This window comes from Oncorhynchus clarkii, chromosome 11, assembly GCF_045791955.1.
Source record: "Oncorhynchus clarkii lewisi isolate Uvic-CL-2024 chromosome 11, UVic_Ocla_1.0, whole genome shotgun sequence".
In the NCBI taxonomy this organism is placed as follows: Eukaryota; Metazoa; Chordata; class Actinopteri; order Salmoniformes; family Salmonidae; genus Oncorhynchus; species Oncorhynchus clarkii.
In genome coordinates this window covers 21,249,716-21,276,458 of record NC_092157.1, presented here as the reverse complement: position 1 = coordinate 21,276,458, position 26,743 = coordinate 21,249,716, and the positions used below count along the sequence as shown (strand labels likewise).

The window sequence follows — 26,743 nt, the reverse complement described above, 5'->3', positions numbered from 1 at the left end:
AGAGCATACAGAGCCTATTTTGAGTGGGATTTCTCCTGCAGCTTCTCAACTGGTTGCTGCTGGAGTAAAACAAGCTATTATAAGCCCATTCATTACACAACAATTCTAAATGCAATTGCATGTTCAAAACAGTTTTGGTGAGAGCTACTATTTTTATTTCTCAACTGGTAATTGAAGGTCACCTCCCATTCACCATTCAAGTGCAGACAACAGGCTATCAGCGTGTTTACCCACCACTTTACAATGTGAGCTGGATGCAGTATGCATTTTGAAAACATACTTAATTGTTTGAATGTTTTATTTCATATTATGAGGCATGTCTTACCTTGCTTCAAAGTAGCCTATAGGAAAAATCATAGAAACATGGAGGCAATTCTTTTATAAAGACTTCATAGGAGGTGTTCAAGTTATTTATTTAACCTTTATTTCACTAGGCAAGTCAGTTAAGAACAAATTCTTATTTACAATGACAGCCTAGGACAGTGGGTTAACTGCCTTGTTCAGGGTCAGAGCAACAGATTTTTACCTTGTAAGCTCGGGGATTCGATCCAGTAACCTTTTGGTTACTGGTAACCTTTTGGTTACTGGCCCAACACTCTAACCATTAGGCTACCTGCCACCACCTGAAAAACAATAGAAAATCTTTGGAGGGAGCTGAAAGTCCGTATTGCCCAGCGACAGCCCCGAAACCTGATGGTTCTGGAGAAGGTCTGTATGGAGGAGTGGGCCAAAATCCCTGCTGCAGTGTGTGCAAACCTGGTCAAGAACTACAGGAAACGTATGATCTCTGTAATTGCAAACAAAGGTTTCTGTACCAAATATTAAGTTCTGCTTTTCTGATGTATCAAATACTTATGTCATTACATAAAATGCTAATTAATTACTTAAAAATCATACAATGTGATTTTCTGGATTTTTGTTTTAGATTCCGTCTCTCACAGTTGAAGTGTACTACCTATGATAACAATTACAGACCTCTACATGCTTTGTAAGTAGGAAAACCTGCAAAATCGGCAGTGTATCAAATACTTGTTCTCCCTACTGTATGTAATAGGGAATTGATCAAAATGTTTAATCTATGGGCAAACAATTCACTCAATGAAATAATGAATGCACTAGAATTGGCGGGAGACAGCTGAGTCATTCTGGAGAGAGACTTGCCTATATCTTCACCACACCTCCCCTTCTTGTCGTAACATTTTAAATTATACTCGAGACACATTATCTTCACACATGTTTTAGATGCTTTTCACTGACAGCCGCACCTCAATAGTCAGCTAGGCCTTTTGCCACACACACTGCCCAAATCGCAGGCTTCCCAAATAGCCATAGGCCTACGAGCTTGTGATTTGAAACAGAAAATGACGTTTTATTGGCTGCTTCATTACATGAGTTGCATGTTCTTTTAAGATGCATTACCATAATCTAAATGTGATTTCTATCAGAACTCAGCAAAAGACCCAGATGCAGACGCAGGAGGGGGACGGTTCCGTGTTCAGATCTGGGATCTATTATAACATGGAGAGCAGGCAAAGGGCAGGTCAAGGACAAGCAGAGGTTCGTAACCAATCAGAGTCCGACAGGTACTGGACGGCAGACAGGCTCAGAGTCAGGGCAGGCAGAAGTTCATAAACCACATCAGAATCAGCCAGGTACAGAACAGCAGGCAGGCTTAGAGTGTTAGGGAAAACCAGAAAACACGCTGGGACGACCTGACAATACAAGACCAACTTACAACAGACAAACAGATAATGCAAGTATAAATACGCGGGATAATGGGTAAAAATGGTAGACACCTGGTGGGGGGTGGAGACAAGCACAAGACAGGTGAAACAAATCAGGGTGTGATCATTTCTGTCATTCTGAGCACTGTGGGTGGATGCTCTAATAGATTATGCACCCAATGCATATGCGTCTGTTTAATTTCTCAAATGGCCAGTAAATTAGAATCACATTGTCAGTCGCCGCAACACTGGTGTGTAGGAGGAAGTGCCTGCCTGTAGTACTTCCTTATGACATATATGACCTCCAGAAGAATGACATCAATACCATTGTTGCCACTGAACCCAAATCATCAAAGGTGATTATAGAGTCCTTGTTTCCTGACTGGATGCTAACTCGTTAGTCTAAAGGTCAAAGGCCAAACTACTGAAAAAGAAGCTTCACCTGACCAGGAAACCAATCCGTTGAACTATACCTGTAATGAGCATTTATGGGCTACTGCACGTTTTGTCAAGTGACTATAAAAAATTAACATGTGTGTGTGTGTTTGTTTTGACCTACCTGGCCACCCTCTGTGTGTGTGTGTGTGTGTGTGTGTGTGTGTGTGTGTGTGTGTGTGTGTGTGTGTGTGTGTGTGTGTGTGTGTGTGTGTGTGTGTGTGTGTGTGTGTGTGTGTGTGTGTGTGTGTGTGTGTGTGTGTGTGTGTGTGTGTCCTTAACTGACAGAGTTTATGAGGACAGCAGACCTGAGACAAGGTCACAACAATTTTGACCTCTGACCTCTCCCAGCTTGTTATGTCACAGAGGTCATGTTGTGGCACTAAGATGTGTGACCCGGGATCCACCACCTCTCCTCTCAGGGAGGGGCTTTAACCTTGGCAGTTTGGGCAAGGAGGTAGGCCATCACCATAGCAAGAAGGCACAAACACTTCATATGTGTACATTACAAATACACAGTTAACTGCCTTAATAAAGGAAACGCCAACATAAAGTGTCTTAATAGGGCGTCGGGCCACCACGAGCCGCCAGAACATTGGAGAGATGTGACACCATTCTTCTATGAGAAATTCCATCATTTGGTGATTTGTTGATGGTGGTGGAAATCGCTGTATCAGGCCCCACTCCAGAATCTCCCATAAGTGTTCAATTGGGTTGAGATCTGGTGACTGAGACACACACACCTTTTAAACCCCTATACTCCTTTGAGACCCCTCTTTCAAAGACACAGATCTCTTCTTCTAGCCATGGTAGCCAAAATAATGGGCAACTGGCCATTTTTATACATGACCGTAAGCATGATGGGATGGCCTCCTGAGTGGCACAGTGGTCTAAGGCTGGGTTGTGTTTTTCGGAGGATGCACGGCTCTCGGCCTTCGCCTCTCCCGAGTCCGTACGGGAGTTGCAGCGATGAGACAAGAATGTAACTATCAACTGGATACAACGAAATTGGGGAGAAAAATGGGTAAAATTTATTTTTTTAATAAAATAAACATGATGAGATGTTAATTTCTTAATCAACTCAGGAACTAAGCCTGTGTGGAAGCTTTTTATCTCTCATTTCCTCAAGTGTTTCCTTTATTTTGGCAGTTACCTGTATTATTACATAATTATAATTACCTGTCCTGTACATATATTTTTTGTACCAAAAAAAACCCTGATAAATATACCTTTGATTTTGACAGATCGTACCAGTGAATTAAGCGATGCGCAGTGTACACCTGCCCAATTACCATATCTCATATCTCATAGCCATAATAACCTTAGGAATTCAGGAAGGAGCCAGTTCAAAGTGAACTAAGGAGTTTGATGTGATAAGAAGAGCTGAATCTGTGCACGAGTTGAGATGAGACTGGCTCTGGGGTTGGGCTTAGTGTGTGTGTGTGTGTATGTTTTTGTGTGTGTGTGTGTGTGTGTGTGTGTGTGTGTGTGTGTGTGTGTGTGTGTGTGTGTGTGTGTGTGTGTGTGTGTGTGTGTGTGTGTGTGTGTGTGTGTGTGTGTGTGTGTGTGTGTTTGTGTGTGTGTGTGGGTGGTGTGTTTGGCTGGGCTTGGTGTCCGTGGTTACTCCTTGCACCGTGAGGAATGGTAGAGGGAGCCCTAGGGAGACTTCTGGGACAAGACTTGGCTTGCCCTGATACAGGGGGAATCTGGGGGCGAATCCACAGTGACGTTAGTTACACAGAAGGAAGAGAAGGGTTACAGCCTCCATCCCTTCCTGACACTGACACACCCTTTGATTGTCATGTGTTATTATAAGACTAACTGCTGTGTCAACCTGATGTGCAGTGGATCTGTTAAACTCCCTTCCAGAGCATTCCTCTCTGATACACTTTAGTAACCAATACAGGGCTGATCACAAGGCAAAGGTCAGAAGGAGAAGGCTGCTGACAACGTTTTAATAAACTAGGAGTCACTGTGAGGGTATTGGAAAGAGGGGTAATGGACCGATGCAAATGTCAAGAACCTGACAAACTGGATCCAAGCCCCTCCCTGGGGACAGAGGAAATGTGCCAGACCAACATTATGATTATGTCCCAAATGACACCCTATTCCCTTTATATTGCATTACTTTGGCCAGGGGCTCTGGCAAAAAGTAGTGCACTTTATAAGGCATAGGGTGTCATTTGGGATACAGACCTATACAGTAAGTACATATCACTATTGTCATGCTGATAACACTGACAAACAGAGACATAAAAACAGAACAAAATGGAAAATAGTTAAAAGCATCACACTTTTCCATAACACCCAACAATGATTACATTTCTGGAAAAATGTGACTTTATTTGAATAAACCCAGGTACTGCATGACTAAAAATACAGCTGTATTCTAATAGAAGTGGTGTGTGTTAACTCTGCGTGATAAACATCTATTATGGGTTGTGTTTTCTATGTTGTGTTTTCTATGTCTACGTCCCAAATGGCAGCCTATTCCATATATAGTACATTACTCTGTGGTTCTAAAGTAGTGCACTACGCAGGGGAATAGGATGCCGCGTCGAACGCACCCTAATATCTTTACCCCTGGGTGAATGGGATTGTGTGCTTATGAGGGCCTATATGCTGCTGCTTAGCACTGCAACCATGACAACTGGCATCCTGTCTAAAGAGCCAGTTAAGCTGAGGGGTTGGCAGGCAGGACATCACCGAGGAACCCAACCACATGAGACACTTTAGTTCACTTCCACAGCTGTCTGCTCTGGCAGCCCTGTAATCCAACTGCACTTCCAGCCAACACAAATACGATTCTCTCTCTATCCAGTGACGGGGACAAACATGACAAAGACTAGACAATTAGGAATCTCTTAATTAATCAATGATTCAACTATCAATATATCACTACTGTGTCGAGGCAGGACTTTACATAGCTCTCTGTTGCTCCTTGTCTGGTTTTAATTGGTTTTGATTGAAATCTTTTGGCAGCCTGGAATGGTACTTTGAATGGCTTTTCACCAACCTTTTTGATGTAAGAGAGATAACACTGTAATGTGCCATGTAGAATCTCTAACCAAATATTTGTACATTTTATACTCTTGCCCTTCATTGTGAAAAGTGTGGGGGTTTCAGTGGGATGGCTTGGTTAAGAGTGAAACGATCACATGCATTGATAATTGTGAAACGTTCCCATGCATTGATAATTGGGGCCCTTGTTAAAATAACAGAATGCAGGAGCCCAGCAAAACCAACCAAAGGGTGTTTCCATAGCAACCACATTTTGAGTGTGAATGCATGGTACTTAATAGAAAAGTGGGAGAATTACTGGAAAACACAAGACATCACTTGCAGGAGATTTTAACACTCTTGGGCAAGATTTTAGATTTGATATCTGGTTTATGAATAGGCTTGTTGTTTTTCTTCAACATTATTGGTATGAATGGTGAATGAAAGTATCCATACACCAGTAGGCTTCTCTCACACGGCAATTGGACATGTTTGAACAATACCAACGTAGGCCTCCAGGAAAAATATACAGCGGTCATATTTGAGAACATGAAACTGGATACATTTTGCGTAACACTTTGAAGAGGTTTGTATAAGCAAACACTATGATCATTTTATTCCAGTGGCTCAATATAGTTCAGAAGTACAGTCTGTTATTCAGAGGGTGTGGGCAATAATAAAAGGACCATATAGGCCTTTCAAAATGATTTGATTTTCATAAACTAAAAGGGCACCAGAGTGCATAGGTCATCAACACTGTATTGTGATTTAGAAAGCTTCCGTGAGACCATCTTACCTGGTAGAGTTTCAGCGCTGCCCAGCAGAGCATATAGGCTGATAAGGTGAACTTGGCCATCATGTACCGCTCCGGTAGGCACGTGAGATGCAGCTGTACTTCTTCTAGACCTCCAGCTCCAACATCGCCTGTTGCCCCGCTGTCAACTGGTGAGTCGCGGTGGTTATCCTCAGACGACTTGCAGCGAGCGTTGTCATTGTTGTTATCATCCATTTTCCTCGCCTGTAGTATTCTAATAAGTTTTCAACTGTCTCGGGGATAGCGCAGCCTTCGATTTCCCCTTTCCACGAAGTCTCACCTTGCGCCCGCACATGTAGACTAGTTCCTAAACTGTCAACATGATTATTGTAGCCAACATAACGATAAAAAGTTGTATTATCTTGAACTATGAAAAACATTCAGCAAATTATGTCATACTTTCCTTCTTGTTTGTAAACATCAAAACCGTTACAAAACAGCCCTAGGTCGCGAGGCCGAACCGAGACTGTGGCGCACTGTTCAATAAACAGCGCACTGGGATACCACAACACCGGTCTGCCGCGTTCACATGCTTGTCGGAACTAGGAAACTCGGACATGTTCAACTTGCCAACTCGTTATAGAAAAATGATCCCATTCTCGAGTTTCCCGCTTGGGAAGTAGGCTATCAGAAACAACCAATAGGATGCCCCACGCAAATATCTTACGTTCATTTTTGCTTTGAGGTTCCGAGTTTCCAATAGTACATGAACGCGGCATAATAGCCTACGCGTCAAAGACCTTCAACCGCCTTTACTGGGAGCAGAGGCGACAAGAGCTTTGATCGCGAGACCGAGAGGTGCGGTTGTAGAACTCCAGCTTCCAAGCGCGAGCTTTATTTTTTAGCCGAACTAATTCTTCAGACAAACACATTACCACTAGTGGGTAATTTGCGCAAATAAATGTAGGCTACTTGGGTAATTTAGTTTTGCTTCTGAGTTCAAATGTTATCGGAATCCACATTGAGCGCACGTGTTTTTTCGATCAGAGTGGGAATGCGTAGAGGCGGGAGAGCGGGGTAGAAGCCAAGGTACAGTATTTACTGCATGTTTATAAATAGGAAGAAGTTATGTGACTTATCCAAAGTAGCCTATGACTTATATATGTAAAAACATAACGATAACGCCATCAATGTGTCTTATATCAGGTGCTTTACGGTCTAGCCTATGGGTCTATAGATCATAGTCTAGATCATACAAGTTTAACCATACAGCCATATCACCACCATTCACTCGTCATATCAAGGTATCAATATAACAGTAATGAATTGCTTCTCCAAGGGGTCTATATACTTCCATAAACCTCAAGACATCAGAGGCTTTAAAAGGTGTCCTTTGTAGTTTACTTAACCTTCCAAACCAATGAGTTGTATGAATCAGTCGTTTGTCCCCATGTTTTTATCCAAGGGGCCACACAAACAAGCACACAGTCTGTCTTCCCTTATCTTTATGGGGCCATCCTCTATAGATCATCACATCTGTGCTTTTGATTCTCACTTCCTGAGAGGAGACTCATCCAAGCCTTCTGTCAAAAGACAGCATTAATGGCCAGTGTCTCAGCAGGACACACTCTCCTCTCTCCCACCCTCTGTATTGTATACATGGATGGGACCCAACACATCCGACATCATGGAGACAGTTTCCCATTGTATCCTGGTCTAAACCCCACTGAGGATCTGTGAGGACAGATGCTGGGCTCTGAACAAGCAAGGACTCAATTCCAGATAGAGGCCAAGGGAAACAGACAGCACATCATTCATTCAGCATGGGGCTCCCCCTGTGGGACGGTTACACAGCAAACACCCCATATCCTATCCTGGCAAAGAACATTGTTCTTTCTCACTACAAATAGTGAGCGATATGTTAGATGAATTACAGTTCTAGGAACCCCAGAGAGAGCGAGTGAGAGATAGTGTGTAAGCGATCCCTTTCATAACACATTATACATCTATTCTTTCCCAGAAACACGTCAGAGGGAGAGGATTGATGGCTTGCCTTCTGTGCTCGAGACGTTGATGTAGGCAAACTTCAAAGATAAACATACAAATGACAAAATACAGGATTTTCAGAAGTCTCTAGATATCTGAACTATAAAGCTTCTTACCGACATCTAGTGGATATGTAGTATAATAAAAAAAAGTATGTTTTAGTGGCTAGTAAAAGTTCTGTAGCAATACTCATGATATCCCTGTTTGCTCAAGTGTAAGCAACGTCGATAATATTTATACAATTTACTTGTTGACCATGGCAACTTATCATCTAACCCCTCAGAGTTCAACGTGATTGAGTGTCCATATATCCACCATAGTGGAACCACTGACAGGTCTAGGGTCTCTACACCCAGCATGGAGTGAACTCAATGCACTGTGATCATAATTTCAAACGTTCAAATGGTTGTTATTGCTTTAAAGATGTGTGTAGTCTAAGTTACAATAAACATATAGTACGTTTATTTCTACAAAGGACAATCTCACCATGACACATTTGAAACAGTTGGGGTTCTATATTTTCAGTATTGTCATGTACAGTTCAGAGCCGCAAGTGTTTTCTAGTTTCCCTCAGTCTCCACCACAGCTTGACAACTGTGAAAACGTAGGACTCACTACCATTACAGCCATGTGTTAAATAAATACCAGTGCTTAACAGATCTGGGCAGCGTTCATTAGGCACCAAATGGAGGGAAATGGACTGAAACAGCAGGGGGAGAACTTCCAGGGCTTGTCTGAAACTTTCATTTTGGATTTACAATGCAAAAAGTTTAACAAGATAATATTATAATGAGTCATATTTATTAATTGTGAACTACAAAAAAGAAAACTACAGCATGGAAATAAGACAAGTCATCTTCACACTGGGTACAGGAGGTGTGGTCTACCACGAGGATGAATCCCATTGGGTGGTGGGCAGGACACTTATTTATTTACAATATAAAACAGCTTCGCTGGATCCATTTAGACCCAACATGGCAACCCGGAAGGATCCATTTAGAGTAGACCCTACATGGCAACATTTCTCAATCCATTGAGCATCAACATGGCAACCTGTGCATAACCTTTTCTCATCTTAATCATCCTCTTCTTCACAGGAACATTCAGGCAGGGAACTGAGCTGCTACTGTTCATTCTTTTATTTATACATCACAGCAGAGGGATGGAGAGGGAAGAGGGTGGGGGTTCAGAACGAGGGGTGGGTGATTTGTCAGTGTTTACTCTTCTTTGATTTCTTGTGGGACCGGTGTGGGGACCGTGATTTTGAACGGGATTTTTTGGTGGATTTCTTGGGTGTTCTGGAGCGTGACCTCCGGGACCGTTTGGGCGTGCGGGATAATGAGGGAGACCTGGGGGAGAGAAAACACAGACAGGACAGTCAGAGGGACACCAGGACAACCAAACTGCAATGGTCTTGGGGAAGTTGGTCCACCACAAAGACTATGTCAATCAAATACAAATCCACTTAAGTTTATTTCCCTCCAATGTCAAGAGAAGATCAGCACTATTCTCAAAACAGTGGAGGCAGAAAGGCCAGGGACAGTATAATAAAGTATAAAAGTGTTACTTTTAGAATGTTTTAAACACAGATGATTTAGTACCTTTTGGAGGACTTCTTGATGATGGTGGTTCGAGGGGAGTCTTTGTGGGAGGAGCGGGATCGTGATGACCCTACGTCCTTGGAGTAGAGGCGTTCTGACCTTTCGGAGCGGGGGGATGGGGAGCGCACTCGTCTACTGCTGCTCCGTGGGGGGCTGCCGGGTGAGCCGCTGTGGCGCCGTTTCCTAGCAACCACAGGAGACAGGCCACGCCTGTCAGAGATGACATCGGCAGATGAAATATTTTGTCAGTGATGATGTTACAACGGTCTACGCTTGTTTTTATTAGGTGAATCCCATTGATACATTAATCTCTTTTTCAAGGAGCCTTAAACTGCCCCTGTATTTCATGGGAGCATGAACTTTAAACCAGATCATTGGGAGTCCTTTGTTTAAGTCATTTCCTAGAATCCCATTACACAGCTCTACCAGAGTTTCCCCCCATTATCCAACCACACACAGCCATCATGTCTCTAATGAATGTGTCACAATGTATGAGGGACTAACCTGTCTTTCCTGGTTGGAGTTGACTCCTCCTTCTCCTTCTTGATGTCTTTAGAGCGAGCTTCGCTTTTCTCCTTGTCTTTTTTCTCCCTCTCTTTCTCTCGTTCCAGTTTCTCCTTTTCTTTTTCCTGCAAAAGAAAAAGGACAAGGCCAACTTTATATTATGGACTGGAAACCAACATGATCCAAATTCACTTCATTTTTTTGTTATTTCGCTACAATAGTCCACTCAGTAAACAACTTCCACTGTATTCAAGTGTGATATCAATTACCTTAATATAAACTGAAGTGTATAGCTTAGAAACATTTTCAAGAGGATACTTTAGATATTGAGGTAAACAGCAATGATCGTACTTCATCAGATAAGCAGCATGGTTCCACATATCGTACCGTCTGTACCAGCTGAATGTAAAAGGTCAATAGCAATGTTGGAAAACAATAGTACAGGCCCTATGTTCCTCCAGGAACCAAGAGGACAGTCAAGATGTAATACCTTCTGTAAGAGTTTCTCTCTGTAGTTTTCCACCTGCTCTTGGAGACTCTGGCCAGACTTCTTGGGCCTTTTCCCAGACTCCAACTCATCCTGGAACTTCATCACTTTGACCTGGAAGATAATAATAAAATGTATATGTTAACATTTAGATATGAATACGACAGGATTAACTTTCAGGGTGTGGCCATTGAACAAGCGAAGTAATCCAAACTTCTTTGAACCAATTTAGCCCAAAGAAATAAAAATATACAAACAACTCAGAGCTGTGCTTGTTTATTTTCAGCCGTCTAAATAACCTGTTGTGTACTTTGTGCTTCCAGTAAAATGCTGACTAGTTTACCTCTATTTCCCGGAGCTTGGTGCGTCTGTCCTCATTCATCTCAGAGTGCTTGGTCTTGGAGTCCAAGTCATCTCTGATGGGGTTGGGGTAACTCGGAGGCTCTTCTGACCGGGAACTCTTGGTGTCCTCATCATCACTGTCATCCTCGTCCTTCTTCTCCTCTGGCTGCTCAAAGATCTCCCATTTAGAGGTGGTCACGGCTGAGGAGGAGACAGAGAATTAGGACAGAATCGTAGCTTGGTAGAAACTAGCCATAGAAACAGGTTTAGGACACTTTCAAGTGCAATCCTAGCTTGGTAGAAACTAGCTGTAGTTGTGGTCTCACTCACCCTGTGCTTCTAGCTCAGACTCGTCCACTGCTTCCCATTTTGAAGGTGCTACTTTAAAGGATGCTGCTTTGGCAGCAGCATGATCCACTAAAAGACAAGGAGAACAAGGTTAGAAAAATGTCCTCCAATCCTAAGGTCAGGGTTAGTCAATAGACTGTTGACAAGGTACGGAAACTAATATGTCAGTGTCATGTGGGGGAAGAAGTATCCCTTTAATAATTCCTATGAGGATGTGGTAGTATAGAGGTCATATGGCCACTCACAGGGCACTCCGTCTATGTCCTCCTCCAGGGCCTTGATGGGCACTCCGTCCAGATCATCCATCCCCTGCGGGGCTCTGTCAAGGGGGGCGGAGCCTAGGGGGGCAGAGCCAAGGGGGGCTCCGTCCACCATGGTCCCTCCATCCAGCCCTATAGGGACCCCATCGACGTCCTCCAGAGAGGCCCCATCCATATCCTCCCCGATGGGGGCCCCGTCGATGTCCTCTGCTGGCTCAGGCTGGGACAGTAGACCAGGGGCCAGGTGTTCAACTGATGGTTTCTGTTGAAAGGAGACATGTATTAGAGCAGTAGTGCTGCGTGGGCAACGTTACACTTTGTCATCATGATCAAATCACAACATTCTCAAACATTCAGATAACATTTTCAATCCATGACACATGTTCAAACGATGACAACATTCTCCAACCATCACATACCATTTACAAACCATCACACATTTTCAACTCATTATCTAACAAGGTTAGGTAGTAACATCAGGAGAAAGACCTGAAAAGAAAAGGGAGTATGCTAGCTGACCTCTACTGTGATGGGAGCGGGAGCCTCCTTATCAGCTGAAAGGTTGACTAGACCCAGGAAGATGTTCTGCAGCTTGATGAGGAAGGGATCTGGGTACACGGCCCAGTCCTCCCACGCACGGAAACACGACATCACTCGTTGCTGTTGGACAAGAGGATATAAAACAGACAGGTGAAACGGTAATACCCTGTCCAGAAGCAATCCCTAGCCCCTAAACACAATGCATATCATAGCAGGCATGCTGATTCAGGATCAGTTTAGCCTTTTAGACCATAATGACTATGATTGTATGGACAGATCCCTGAAATAATTGTGTAGTTCTTAAAGACAGGGGTAGGTAACATGACTCAAATTGTGATCGGAAAATGTATACAATTAAATATACCTTAAAGTTCTCAGACTGCAGGTGACCCTGTATCGTCTTGTACGTTGCATTGAGGTCTGAGAAGACCTGGCAAAGTTTGGTCTCAAAGCTGTGTCAGGGACAAGTTTAACATTCACTTATGCAGGAAAACAGCTTTAATAATGCAAATAATGTATACTGAGAAGTTATGCAATCTATGAACAAGCAGGGTCCTCTACACCCAGTCAGTCAGTCACAAGCAAACATCACAACCCCTGAACCCAAACTCCACTACTTACTATTTTCTGTAGTACGACGCATTGGCTACTTTAGCAGATGAGTTGTACAGCACATCAGAGACAAGATACAACCGTGCAATCTGAAAAACAAGGAAGGAATTATCAGCCAGTCCTCCCTGATAGAATGGAATAACTGATTAATTAATACAAATCATTTATTTGACTGCACATTTTACACATGCCACTCAAAGCTCTTTCCAAACCAAATAACACAAGGCAAAACCGGCTACGAAAGCAACAAACTCAAGAGAAGGTAAAAGATAAGTAGCAGGTTTTGTTAAGTTTGGGACTGTGATACGATACAGTAACTTCTTATTTATTGGCCATTTACATGGAAATTCCTTTTGTGAGGTCAGCACAAAAACAATACACTATATACATGCAATACAACATGGCAGAAAAAGTTCTCTAAAGAACATAGTATGGCACTTGTTTTCTATCTTATTTACCTTCTTGGGGAGTGGTGTCTTGAGGATGGAGAGGGACTCTGTGACACACTCTACGATCTCCTCAGCAGCCTCCGCGTGCAGTAGACAGAACAGCATGGCTTCGGCTATGTCCCCCTTTCTAGGAGTCAGAGCCCTCAACATCTCCTCCAGCTGATCACGCTCTCTGGAGGGAGGGGTGATAAGAAAGAAGAGGAGTTGAGCATAGATAATGTTAAAAGTAAAAGTTAGCCCAATCTGTTTCTGTAGTGTGAGGCAGCTTGATGTACAAGTACAACCCTCTGGACAGGATGTTAGTCTATCGCAAAAATTATAAACAGGGAACATACTCTTCTTTGAGGCAGCCTTTCTTCCCAGGCTCCTCCTCTTCCTCCTCAGGCCCCTCCCCCTCCTCAAAATTGCCGTGCAGGTAGGGATTGAGGGGAGGAGGGCGCCACAGCGAGCCATTCTTGAACATGCGGAAGTCGTCCGTCCGCCATTTTGTTGGTGCTTCTCCCTGTGGGGACAAGTTATTATGTCATTCACATTATTCTCTAACGAGGACATATCTTAAATTTAACTAGGTAAGTCGGTTAAGAACACATTTTTATTCACAATGACCTCCTACCCCAGCCAAACCCGGCCAACGCTAGGCCAATTGTGTGCCTATGGGACTCCCAATCACAACCAGGTGTGATGCAGCCTGGATTCGAACCAGGTACTGCAGGGACGCCTCTTGCACTGAGATGCAGTGTCTTAGACGACTGCGCCACTCGGGAGCCCCATTGTCACGTGTTCAGACTATCAAATAGCAGCATGTCAACAATGCATCCACAGACCCCCCATTCTAAATGTGACGGTATTAAGAGGACAGACGTGTTTGATCCATACTGCTTTCAACCTAACCAGTCACGAGAGGGGACAGAAAACAGAGGTGATAAAGAAGAAGGAAAAAAGGGAGGATGCAATTGGTCTAAGAATGTGATGCAGGAGAAGATGCCAGACAATGACTGGTCCGTACTGACCTGTAGTATGGAGTAGAGTTTCCAGCGGTAGTACACGTGTGCTGGGCTCTGGTTCTCAAACAGAAACCTGGCCAACAGAGGCAACACAATGACAGTCAACTTGTTGTACTACAATACATTGTGTCAACTGAAAAAGTGATCACACAAACACGTGCACCGACAGACAGACAGACAGACAGACAGACGTACCTGTACATGGGGTTGCTGAGCTCTCGATTCATGATCATGGCTTCGAACATGGGGCCCTCACGCACCACAAACTCGATCATTCGGTGGATGAGAGAGAGCAAATTCCTAGAAGAAAAACACAGTTAAAACAAACGGATTCAGAGCAGGCGACCCTTCTTCTCCCCAAGGCAAAGCCTGTGTCTGCTGCCCTGACCTAGTACAGCCTCTAAGTAACACATGGAAGGTGTAAGACACATGGAACTATGCATGTACTAAACTTAACTAAGCTTAACTAATCTAATGTGTTAAAATGTTTAATTTGTAAGAATGAAGGAAGAAACATCTTCCTAAATGTTTCCGACCTTATCATTTCAGAAATGCTAAGAGCACCTAACACCAATTTTAAGAGCCATTAGCTGCCTAAAACTAACATTAGTTAGTACTTCTACTAGTTATAAAATGCTGTATGGATCTTTGCAGGTCAAGACAACGCTAACTACCATCTCCCCGCAGTACAGAGTATAAGGGAGGACAGTGAAGCTGGATAAGATAAATCATGTTTGAGAGAGGTTTGAGTGACTCTGTATTGAGTGACGTATCAGCCCATACAGAGCCTGTCAAAGCCAGCCTGACAACTCTTCTTGACTGACTCGCATGAAGAACCAAAGCACTATAGGATTGTTGGCCTAAACAGGCTAAATAACAAAAGGCTCTCTACTGGTCATATGATTCCACTACATAATGATGTATGAATAAACACAAAATGTCCAAATGGGGGGCAATTAGGCCTAAGCTCCTTTGGAACATTTTAGAGCGGCCTAATATTGGAGCATGTTGGACCAATTAGCCTAAAGGGGACAACACAACAACAAAGGATGTCTTTCATTTATATGTAGACAACGCAAATCACATTTACCATATAGTATTGGAGCCGATCGTACCAATGCATGGTGGGTAAAATGCTGTATACTTTCCCAATCCATCCCATGATGCTTTCAGGTCCCTCGCTGCCGCAGACAGTTCAACTTGTGCTGCTCACCAAGGCCAATGTCAAAAGGTCACTGAGACTAACGGGAAGTTTGGATTGGAGGTCTGAGCAGGGGCCAGGTGTTGCTGAGCCCGTGATTGGGTGACAGAGGCCAAGGGGGCGTGTCGGTGGGAGTGAGCAATAGTCAGAGTGCAAGACCGGTTTAAACAACCTAACCACAGCCAGCACAGTATGTATGGTATGTGACTGTGTTATGTAGCTAGCATCATAACATGGATATTATTAGCCTACATGTGATGACTGACAAGTGGTGGTAAAAATTCCTTTGATGTCCTCTATACTGTCAGACAAGCAATGGCATGGTGGTCCATGGACTGTATTGATGTTTGGAGGGAGTGTTGGAATGAATGTGTGAAAGAAAAAACATATGGACACTGTGTGGCGGCAGAAAGCTGGGCTGTGGTAGTGAGTATCTTGTAGCCTAACAGGAACCTGATGGGGTTATAAGCCTACGTCTGCTTGTCTCAACCATTGCTCACCCATACTGAACGACCCCCCGTAGCATGCAGTGATCCAATTGATCAAACTTTAAAATTGGGGTTTATTCATTATGGGATGTTTTTCTACTTTTACATCAATTTAAAAAAGAAAAACATGTACCTTTCTGTTGGGATAACCACTTTGACTATGGCTTGCGACAGAGTCTGTATATGAAGTCACATCAGATAATAAACATAGAATATGTGAGTATTGTTAAAAGGCAACAGGTGAAAAATATTAAATGCATTAAAAACTGCATCATATGAAAAAGTACTTTACTGCTGTCAGTTTCAGGTCAAATGTATACAGTCCTTAAATTCCCACACAACTTACCACTGCTTCTTTATATACACTAAACACACCTCACAAAATGCTAAATCTAGTATAGTTTGGTCAATAAATGTAGAAATGTTTAAAAGGAATAAACCCATGACTAGTAGAAGATGAGCAAAATATTCACTACATGACAAATAGCCTAAACTAGGTCTATGCCTAAGAAATACACATGGTACAACTGACAGGCCTAATACAGTACACAGCAGCATCCCAGACATGACATGGAGAGTTACCTTGTCGAATTCCTCCTTGTTCTTGGGCGGAGGGAGCAGGGCGGCGTTGGGGTTCTTCAGCCTCTCGCAGGGCTGTGCGTTGAAGGGCAGGCCGGAGGGCGGCGGGGGGAGAGTGTGCTCCACCATAGACGGGGGGATGTAGATGGGGTGAGGGGGGATGGGCACGCCTTTACCCCAGCCCAGCTTCATTTCAAAGTTCATGATCATCTTCGCTGGAAACAGTGAAAAAACGTAAAAAAACCACAAGCAGCCTATTTGCCTTATTACTGTACATCTGATCTTACTACCAATTATACTGTATCAGTTGCTGTTTTGAATACACTAAGAATGCCAATACGTCATGTTGATGTTGCAAATAAAATAAAACATTGATGTCCTGTTTGGCCGTCTATAACCACTATAACCAGTTTATGCTATACATTGCTGATGAATAACCAGCCCCTTTCATTACATATACACTACCGTTCAAAAGTTTCACTTAGAAATGTCCTCGTTTTTCAAAGAAAAGCAAACGTTTTTTGTCCATAACATAACATTGATCAGAAATACTATGTAGACATTGTTAATGTTGTAAATGACTACTGTAGCTGGAAACGACAGAATTTATTTTATAGAATATCTACATAGGCCCATTATCAGCAACCATCACTCCTGTGTTCCAATGGCATGTTGTGTTAGCTAATCCAAGTTTATTATTTTAAAAGGCTAATTGATCATCAGAAAACCCTTTTAAAATTATGTTAGCACAGTTGAAAACTGTTGTCCTGATTAAAGCAATACATCTGGCCTTCTTTACACTTGAGTATCTGGAGGATCGTTATTTGTGGGTTCGATTACAGGCTCAAAATGGCCAGAAACAGAACTTTCTTCTGAAACTCGTGAGTCTATTCTTGTTCTAAGAAATGAAGGCTATTCCATGTGAGAAATTGCCAAGAAACTGAACATCTCGTATACAACGCTGTGAGCTACTCCCTTTACAGAACAGCGCCAACATGCCCTAACCAGAATAGAAAGAGGAGTGGGAGGCCCCGGTGCACAACTGAGAAAGAGGACAAGTACATTAGTGTCTAGTTTGAGAAACAGACGCCTCAAAAGTCCTCAACTGGCAGCTTCATTAAATAGTACCCGTAAAACACCAGTCTCAACGTCAACAGTGAAGAGGTGACTCCAGGATGCTAACACAACGTGCCATTGGAACACAGGAGTGATGGTTGCTGATAATGGGCCTCTGTAGATATTCCATTTTTTTTTTTAAATCTGCTGTTTCCAGCTACAACAGTCCTTTACAACATTAGCAATGTTTACACTGTATTTCTGATCAATTTGATGTTATTTTAAAAATGGACAAAAAATGTCATTTTCTTTCAAAAACCAAGACATTTCTAAATGATCCCAAACTTTTGAACAGTAGTGTACATGTGATACATGCTGGTGTACTCTACAAGTCCCATGTCCCACAGAGAGAGCAAAAGGAAAGCCCAAGCAGCAGAACAGCTAGACAAAAAAAGAGTAAAACCTTTTGACATTACAACATTATTTGATGTAATGTGAGTAAAGTTGCATTGTGGTCGGGCAGTGGTATGATGATAACTAAGGCTTTAATACCGTTGAGATTCTTCAGAGCTCTCTCCGCATCCCTCCGGTTCATGAAGGCCACAAAGCCACAGTTCCTCTCCCTGGCCCTCTCTTCATCTGTCCGCGGCCACATGATCTTCACGCTGGCCAGAGGGCCGTAGCGCCCAAACTCCTGACACAGCATCTCCTCATTCATCTACACACAGCAACCACAACAACAGAGGCAGAGGGAGGGACCGGGGCATGTGGACTTGTTGTTATTAGTGTCATTTTACATTGTAATGCAATATATCAGTAGAATTTATGCTATTAATATAGGCAATTAGGCATGTAACATATTGCATAAATAAGCATTTAAAACATTCATGAGCCATAAAATGGTCTACCTGTGGGTTGATGTTTCCGAGGTATAAGTTAGTTGTAGAGGGGTCTCCGACGTCATGGGAACCAGGTGCAGCGTCATCCAAAACTGCAGAGAGAGCAGAGTAGAGAAGCCATTTATAGAATATATAATCTTAGTGAGATGTTAGATATTAAAAGCAAGCCACTGTATAAATTTATCAAATTACCACTGGACGGACGGTTTCTTCTTGAAGAACTATCCACTAAAAAAAGCAGAAAGGCAGTATATAAATGTTGTTTCCAGGCAAAGGAAATGGAGTGGGTGGAGATTTGAAGCAGTCAGTATGAGAGTTGTAGGAAGGAAGGAAGGAAGGGGGCATGTCCAAGAGCCAACGGGTCTTAATGTATTTTAGATAGTCTAACAGTTTCCTAGCCTGAAATCTTAACTGATATCCCAAGAGCGTTGTGCTAGTAACCGAAAGGTTTCTGGATCGAATCCCAGAGCTGACAAGGTCATTTTTGTTTAAATAAGTCGTTCTGCCCCTGAACAGGGCAGTTAACACACTGTCCAAGCACTAATATTTATTTTCAAGGAACATCCATTTGTAATAGTTCTTATTATGCCATTGTTTCTAGTTGCCATCAGATGACAGTATATCACCACAACCACATGAGAAAAAAAATAAACATACTATTCATCAGTAACTTACAAGTTCTACTCAATAATACATTGTTTCACTACTTATTTACTACATACATTACCGTTCAAAAGTTAGGGGTCACTTAGAAATGTCCTTGTTCCATGAAAACATACATCTCTATGGCGGTGCCACAGGGTTCAATTCTCGGACCGACTTTTTTCTCTGTATACATCAATGATGTCGCTCTTGCTGCTGGTGATTCTCTGATCCACCTCCACACAGATGATACCATTCTGTATACTTCTGGCCTTTTTTTGGACACTTAACTAACCTCGAGACGAGCTTCAATGCCATTCAACTCTCCTTCCGTTGCCTCCAACTGCTCTTAAATGCAAGTAAAACTAAATGCATGCTCTTCAACCGATCGCTGCCAGCACCTGCCCGCCTGTCCAGCAGGCAGGACAGTTCTGACTTAGAATATGTGGACATCTACAAATACCGAGGTGTCTGGTTAGACTGTAAACTCTCCTTCCAGACTCACATTAACTTCTTATGGCTGCAAGAGCAGTATTGAGTAGCTTGGATGAAAGGTGCCCAGAGGTGCCCAGAATAAACAGCCTGCTCCTCAGTCCCAGTTGCTAATATATGCATATTATTATTAGTATTGGATAGAAAACACTGAAGTTTCTAAAACTGTATGAATGATGTCTGTGAGTATAACAAAACTCATATGGCAGGCAAAAACATAAGAAATCCAAACAGGAAGTGGGAAATCTGAGGTTGGTCGATTTTCAACCCAGCCCCTATTGAATACACAGTGGAATATTGGTTGTTGCACTTCCTAAGGCTTCCACTAGATGTCAACCGTCTTTAGAAACCTGTTTGAGGATTCTACGGTGAAGTGGGGGCTCATAAGGGCTGTTTGAGCCAGGTGTCTGGCAGATTGCCACAGGCTCTGAGACGCGGTCACGAGAGAGTTAGCTCTCGTTCCATTGCTTTTCTACAGACACAGGAATTCTCCGGTTGGAACATTATTGATGTTCTTTGTTAAAAACATCCTAAAGATTGATTCCATACATCGTTTGACATGTTTCTACGGACAGTAACGGAACTTTTCGACATTTCGTCTGCAACTAGGGCATGCGCTTCATGACTTTGGATTTGTTTACCAAACGTGCTAACAAAAGTAGCTCTTTGGACATAAATGATGGACATGATCGAACTAAATCAAACGTTTAATGTGGAACTGGGATTCCTGTGAGTGCATTCTGATGAAGATCAAAGGTAAGTGAATATTTATAATGCTATTTCTGACTTCTGTTGACTACCCAATATGGCGGATATCTTTTTGGCTGCTTTGTTGTCTGAAAGCTGTACTCAGATTGCATGGTTTGCTTTTTCCGTAAAGTTTTTTTAAAATCTGACACAGCGGTTGCATTAAGGAGAAGTGTATCTATATTTCCATGTCTAACAACTGTATTTTCATCTACATTTATAATGAGTATGTCTGTAAAATGACGTGGCTCTGCAATATCACCGGATGTTTTTGGAACTGGTGAACATAACGCGCCAATGTATACTGAGATTTTTTTAAATAAATACGTACTTTATCAAACAAAACATATGTATTGTGCAACATGAAGTCCTATGAGTGTCATCTGATGAAGATCATCAAAGGTTAGTGATTAATTTTATCTCCATTTGTGCTTTTTGTGACTCCTCTCTTTGGCTGGAAAAATGGCCGAATTAATATAATACAACCTAACAATCGTTTGTGGTGCTTTTGCTGTAAAGCCTATTTGAAATCGGACACTTTGGTGGGATTAATAACAAGATTACCTTTTAAATTGTATAAGATACATGTATGTTTCAGGAATTTTAATTATGAGATGTATTTTCTTTGAGTTTGGCACTCTGCACTTTCACTGGCTGTTGTCATATCAATCCCGTTAACGGGATTGCAGCCCTAAGAAGTTTTAAGCATCTCCAATCCAAAATGTTATCTAGAATCGGCCTCCTATTTTGCAACAAAGCATCCTTCACTCATGCTGCCAAACATACCCTCGTAAAACGGACTATCCTACCGATCCATGACTTTAGCGATGTCATTTACAAAATAGCCTCCAACACACTACTCAGCAAATTGGATGCAGTCTATCACAGTGCCATCCGTTTTGTCACCAAAGCCCCATATACTACCCACCACTGCGACCTGTATGCTCTCGTTAGCTGGCCCTTGCTTCATATTCGTCGCCAAACCCACTAGCTCCAGGTCATCTATAAGTCTTTGTTAGGTAAAGCCCCACCTTATCTCAGCTCACTGGTCAGCATAGCAGCACCCACCCGTAGAACACATTCCAGCAAGTATCTCTCACTGTTCAACCCCAAAGCCAATTCCAAATTTGGCTGCCTTTCCTTCCAGTTCTCTGCTGCCAATGACTGGAACGAACTGCAAAAATCACTGAAGCTGGAGACTCATATCTCCCTCACTAACTTTAAGCACCAGCTGTCAGAGCAGCTCACAGATCACTGTCTGTGAGCTAGCTATCTGTCACCGCTATCTGTAAATAGCCCATCCAACTACCTCATCCCCATAATGGTATATTTTTTTTTTGCTCCTTTGCACCCCAGTATCTCTACTTGCACATTCATCTTCTGCACATCTATCACTCCAGTGTTCAATTGCTAAATTGTAATTATTTCGGCACTATGACCTACTTATTGCCTTACCTCATTTGCACACACTGTATATAGACTTTTTTATTTTGTGTTATTGACTATGTTTGTTTATTCCATATGTTACTCTGTTGTTGTTTGTGTCGCACTGCTTTGCTTTATCTTGGCCAGGTCGCAGTTGTAAATGAGAAATGTTTCTCAACTAGCCTACCTGGTTAAATAAAGGGGAAATAAAATAAAACTGAATATGAAAAAAATACATGAAATGAGTTGCAAAATGATTAGGAAACAGTGTCAAGACGTTGACAAGGTTATAAATAATGATTTTTAATTGAAATAGTGTCCTTCAAACTTCGCTTTCATCACAGAAACCTCCATGTGCAGCAATTACAGCCTTGCAGACCTTTGGAATTCTAGATGTTGTTGAAGTAATCTGAAGAGATTTCACCCCATGCTTCCTGAAGCACCTCCCACAAGTTGGATTGGCTTGATGGGCACTTCTTACGTACCATACGGTCAAGTTGCTCCCACAACAGCTCAATAGGGTTGCGATCCAGTGACTGTGCTGGCCACTCCATTATGGACAGAATACCAGCTGACTGCTTCTTCCCTATTAGTTATTGCATAGTTTGGAGCTGTGCTTTGGGTCGTTGTCCTGTTGTAGGAGGAACTTGGCTCCAATTAAGCACCGTCCACAGGGTATGGCATGGTGTTGCAAAATGGAATGATAGCCTTCCTCCTTCAAGGTCCCTTTTACCCTGTACAAATCTCCCTTTTGAACGGTAGTGTACATGAGTAGTAAGTCAGTACTGATGATTTTGTCATTTGAGTAGTGATAACTAGAGTTTTTGGACATGCCTACTGGTGATCACACATTTCCTATTCGCATCACTACACAATTCCAGCTTAATGACTGTTTTTATTGGGCATTTGGGAATCTACTACTTAATAGCTACAAAAAAGCATCTTGCTTCCAACTGGCAGCTTTAGTGTCATCAGTCGGGAGAAGGGCGGGTGGGCTGTGTGTGAGGGAAAACGGCAAGTGAACGGCAGGAGCACGGCTGCCGCTTGATAAAACGGAATATTGCGGGAGCCGATCGGCAAAAACTCTCTGCAGGTTGACAAAGTCACAATACAGAACTGATGTCAGTGCAGGATGAAGCACTGTGTCTTTCCCCCTTCATGTGGCTCTTCGGTGACGATACACCCATGCTCACAATGTCAAACTGAAGCATTTTTTGCACCTCACACAGTGTGGTTTGATTGGGTCCAGTGATGTAGTGGTAAAAAAAGGTTGGTGAACTATATTGAACAAAAATATAAAAACGCAACATGTAAAGTGTTGGTTCCATGTTTCATGAGCTGAAATAAAAGTTCCCAAAAGTGTTCCATATGCACAAAAGGCAGGATTGAATCTACATCTGCCCGGCATTTTAGCTCTCAATGCGACGTTAGGTGGCGCCTAATGAGTCAGTTCTGTACCTGCCTGGCTGAGTGGGAGTGTGGGTGGAATGAGCGAGCTCACCTTGCAACCACAGCACGAAACACTTGAGTAAATAAAACTTGGTAGTATGCCTCTAAATTCATTCGGAAGAACAATAAATGTTTCTAATATTTTTCACAAACACATTTGATCATGTTCCCCTCTAATTTTAAGTCAAGTACCAACTTGAGAAAATTTCAGATTTTCAAGGTATTCCAGTACCTGAATGTCAGAGTGCCTTATTGAAGTACTTTAAGCACCTCAAGCACCTGGTGAGAACCCTGGCAGACACTTACATGAGGAGCGTTTTCCCTCCATCCCGGAGAGAGGTTCAAATCGACTGACTCTGCCTTTCATCTTGTGTCTTTCATCCCGCTCTTCCTGTATTCTGGGAGAGACAGAGAATATTAGATTATGCAATCCAGTGCAATGCCAAGTACATCAGCCTGGTCTCAGACTAGACGCAACATAATAAAGGCAAATCCGGGACACTCAAATTAGTATGATATGTTTGGTTACATAAGACAGAAGGCTGCTTAACCCCTTGCCTAACAAACGTTAGTGTTAGCCACCTAACTAACATTAGCCACAACAAATAGAAATGTGTAAGATATCATACGTTTTGCACATTCGAAAAATATAGGAGGAACATAATGTACGCATTGCATTTCATAACATACTGTACGATTTGTAATTCGTACGATATTATACTAATTGGAGTGTCTCGGATATATATTTACTATGTTACGTCTACCCGAGTCCAGGGAGCAAAAGATGAGGGATGTGAAATGACTCACTGTTTAAGTTCTTCCTTAAAGAGCTCTAGATTACTCTTCTTCTTTTCCTTTTCATTTGTTTTCTTCAGTGTCTGAAAGGAAGATAAACAACAAAGTTTTACTTTTTGTAAGAGGCCGTTAAAAGGACTAGCTAGGACTTTGCTTAGTCTAGCAACAGTAAAATAAATGTCGATTGCGATGATACATACATGTCTTTTATCTAATGTTAAAAACTGCGGAGGGGTTTCCAAAGGCAGGAAGCTGCTTTTCGGTGCTGCTGCTGTTTCAAAGCGTGACTTAGGTTTATACAGCTTGCCCTTCTTATCATCAGAAGCAGCCTCCTCTGTAGGAAGAAACACAGTACATCAACACAAGTTAGTGTAGTTTCTTACTAGAATGTACAATACAATAGCTTACAACTGTCTATCCATACACGGGGACAACGGAAATTGGTCATTTGACTGCCCAACCCTACTACACAACATATCTAAACATTTAATATCTAGCTAAAAATATCCCTGATAATATTGTGCTGTTTAAGAAGGTTGACATGGTTCTATTTACCTTTAGTTGCATTAGCAATGCCCCCCCGGACGAAGGCCTTGACCTTTCCCTCTCCTCCCTCGAACGCAGCCAGGAACTCTTCATAGATCTCTGCAGCTGCCCGCTCATCCTCCTGTCAAGGACCAGACCAACACCATCTCTCATAAGCCATGTCACAACATCAGGGTCATGTTTACATACCACTTTACTCATTTCATATGTATATACAAGCATTTCGCTACACTCGCATTAACATCTGCTATCCATGTGTATGTGACAAATAAAATTAGATTTGATTGATTTATACTGTGTTCTATTCTACTGTATTTTAGTCAATGCCACTCCGACATTGCTCGTCCTAATATTTATATATTTCTTTATTCATTTTTTACTTGAGATTTGTGTGTATTGTTATAAATTGTTAGATACTACTGCACTAGGAACACAAGTATTTTTCGCTGCACCCGCAATAACATCGGCTAAATATGGGTATATGGCCTCCCAAAAAGGGATTTGATAAGACAAAAAAATAATAAGAAATGTATTTTATTTTCCGTTGCAAAAACATTTTGTTACTGTGTGCCCTAATGAACACGATGTTCATATCAAAGGCAAGGTGCATTTGCCACTGCAGTGTAACACTTATATTTAGTCTCAACGTTACCTTCTTTTTGATATCCTCTTGTTCCTTCTTGCTTAGGGTCCTCTTACTCACGGCCATTTTTCCAATGCTGAAGGACTTCAACTTGCTCTCCAGCAGCGCCTACAAAATTAAACAAAACAAAACTTGAATGTCACAGTAACGTTAACGAGTTAGTTAGAATATTCCGAAATATAACTTCTGTATTTCCCTTGAGGTTGCTAGCTCGATCTCATTAATAAAGGCATTAGTTTCACTAGCACGCTGACCCGTCAAAGCTGTAAAGCAGCCAAGTTAGCTGGCTAATGTAATTGGGTGTATGCATTAGTCGATTTCCGTTGCAAAACTCCAAAACCGAAAAGGTTTTGCAACGAAAACTACCGTTTCTATTGGACAAATATAGGTAGGTCCCTCCCAGTTTCGAATGCTTTGTTTGCTTCCTAGAGTAAACGGTTTCCATTGCATAACGTTTTGCAGCGGAATCTGACTAATGAATACACCCTGATGTACAGGCGACAGCTTGTTGCAATAGTGCGTTAGCTAGCCTATAGCGAACTATTGCTAATTACGGATGTTGTTGAATTGGATATTAGTTTGCCAGTAGGTGTTAGCAGTGAGATAGTTGGCTACCTAGCTAGCAGTCAGCCTACGGTGGGTCCGAATGCTTTTCACCACTGCTTCATAAGGCGGCAAAGCCAAAGGACTCGTGCAGGGTGGAGTTAGCTAACGGTAGCTTGCTAGTAGTGACTGTTCATACTCCACGTTGCGACAACCAAAATCACACACCAACTCAAACATACTAATTAGTTATGTAAACAATTGGCATCCTAGTTACCAGTATACAGCAGCTAGATTATCCAGTTATGTAAACACATGGCGAAATCATTGCAATGTTTGGGACAGGAAAAAATACCGGTGATTGGGGCCTGTCTTAGCTAGCTTTAGCTACGTGGTCTTTTCGTACACAATTACTAGTTATAAATGGGAACATATGGCAACAGCTGTACAACGTTTATAACTACAATAAACAGTTCTTATAATATTTAATAGCCAATGCATCAAGTAAACATCGATTAATAAATTCACCTTTGCGTTGGCTTTCTGCGTACCACCAGGCGTTCTGTCCGCCATTTTGGTTGTACTAACTCTAATCGATTACCAATTGTTGGATACGTTTTTTCACCGAGTTCAAAATAGTCGAATACAGAAATATGGATGCCAACCGATACGTTTTATTTACAAAGAAAACATAAACCCATTATGATTAAATGGTGGCCGTGTAATAATAAATGTTTGGATAAAAAAAACTACAACTATTAATCAGCCTAATGCAAATCACATTGGTAATTTATTTTCTTGTGGGTTTGGGGCTTACCCGATATTTCAATGGCCTTACCCAACTTTGTACTATTGATGACCTGTAGATGAATGGCTTTTAATCCGATTTTTCAAGCCAATATTACACGTTCAGAATCGGACAACCTGAAAACATTTATTTGAAAAAAATGCTTCATTTGGTCCACTAGATGGTACCATTTATAGCATACGCGTGATCTGTCTCAGTACGTGTGTTTCAAGTTTTTTATTAGTCGTATGTAAGGGATACATACGTATGTTATATATGCACGGGATACGTCTGGTATACACCTTGTCCTGCGAAATGCGTACCTGCAGGTTCCTCATCGACAAT

General features: G+C 42.2%; 2 protein-coding genes across 5 annotated transcripts in view; both read right to left on the bottom strand.

The window, feature by feature from the left end:
• The window catches only part of LOC139420352 (rho guanine nucleotide exchange factor 4-like), a 150,956-nt gene extending 144,524 nt beyond the window's left edge, over positions 1-6,432 (bottom strand). For all 3 annotated transcript variants that reach the window (XM_071170352.1, XM_071170355.1, XM_071170356.1), the window contains exon 1: positions 5,956-6,432. In XM_071170352.1, the coding sequence (XP_071026453.1) occupies positions 5,956-6,168 (213 nt within the window). In that variant the 5' untranslated portion in view covers positions 6,169-6,432. The remainder of the gene's footprint in view (positions 1-5,955) is intronic.
• Positions 6,433-8,743: 2,311 nt separating this feature from the next.
• On the bottom strand, positions 8,744-26,204 carry LOC139420350 (U2 snRNP-associated SURP motif-containing protein-like). Of its 2 annotated transcripts, XM_071170348.1 has the most exons (25): positions 26,140-26,200; positions 25,078-25,176; positions 24,435-24,546; positions 24,080-24,213; positions 23,892-23,962; positions 23,391-23,482; positions 18,522-18,557; positions 18,339-18,421; positions 17,983-18,148; positions 16,378-16,589; positions 15,929-15,972; positions 14,302-14,406; positions 14,113-14,179; positions 13,438-13,604; positions 13,112-13,274; positions 12,663-12,742; positions 12,406-12,493; positions 12,021-12,161; positions 11,487-11,763; positions 11,224-11,310; positions 10,895-11,094; positions 10,555-10,665; positions 10,065-10,189; positions 9,561-9,770; positions 8,744-9,308 (listed from the first exon to the last, which is right to left on the bottom strand). In XM_071170348.1, exons 1-25 carry the CDS (start codon positions 26,182-26,184, stop codon positions 9,170-9,172), a joined length of 3,054 nt encoding a protein of 1,017 aa, XP_071026449.1. In that variant the 5' UTR covers positions 26,185-26,200; the 3' UTR covers positions 8,744-9,169. The 2 variants fall into 2 exon arrangements, with proteins under 2 accessions (XP_071026449.1, XP_071026450.1); XM_071170349.1 differs by lacking the exon at positions 18,522-18,557 and having other exon boundaries at positions 26,140-26,204.
• Positions 26,205-26,743: the final 539 nt, after the last annotated feature.

What these genes read in the sequence shown, in the direction of transcription:
- LOC139420350 (XM_071170348.1), bottom strand. Translation starts at nt 26,184, where the DNA reads ATGGCGGACAGAACGCCTGGTGGTACGCAGAAAGCCAACGCAAAG. An exon ending in TTTAAGGAAGAACTTAAACA is followed by an intron (nt 23,483 to 23,891) that starts GTGAGTCATTTC and finishes TGTCTCTCCCAG; the next exon opens with AATACAGGAAGAGCGGGATG. An exon ending in CCGCTCCCATCACAGTAGAG is followed by an intron (nt 11,764 to 12,020) that starts GTCAGCTAGCAT and finishes TCCTTTCAACAG; the next exon opens with AAACCATCAGTTGAACACCT.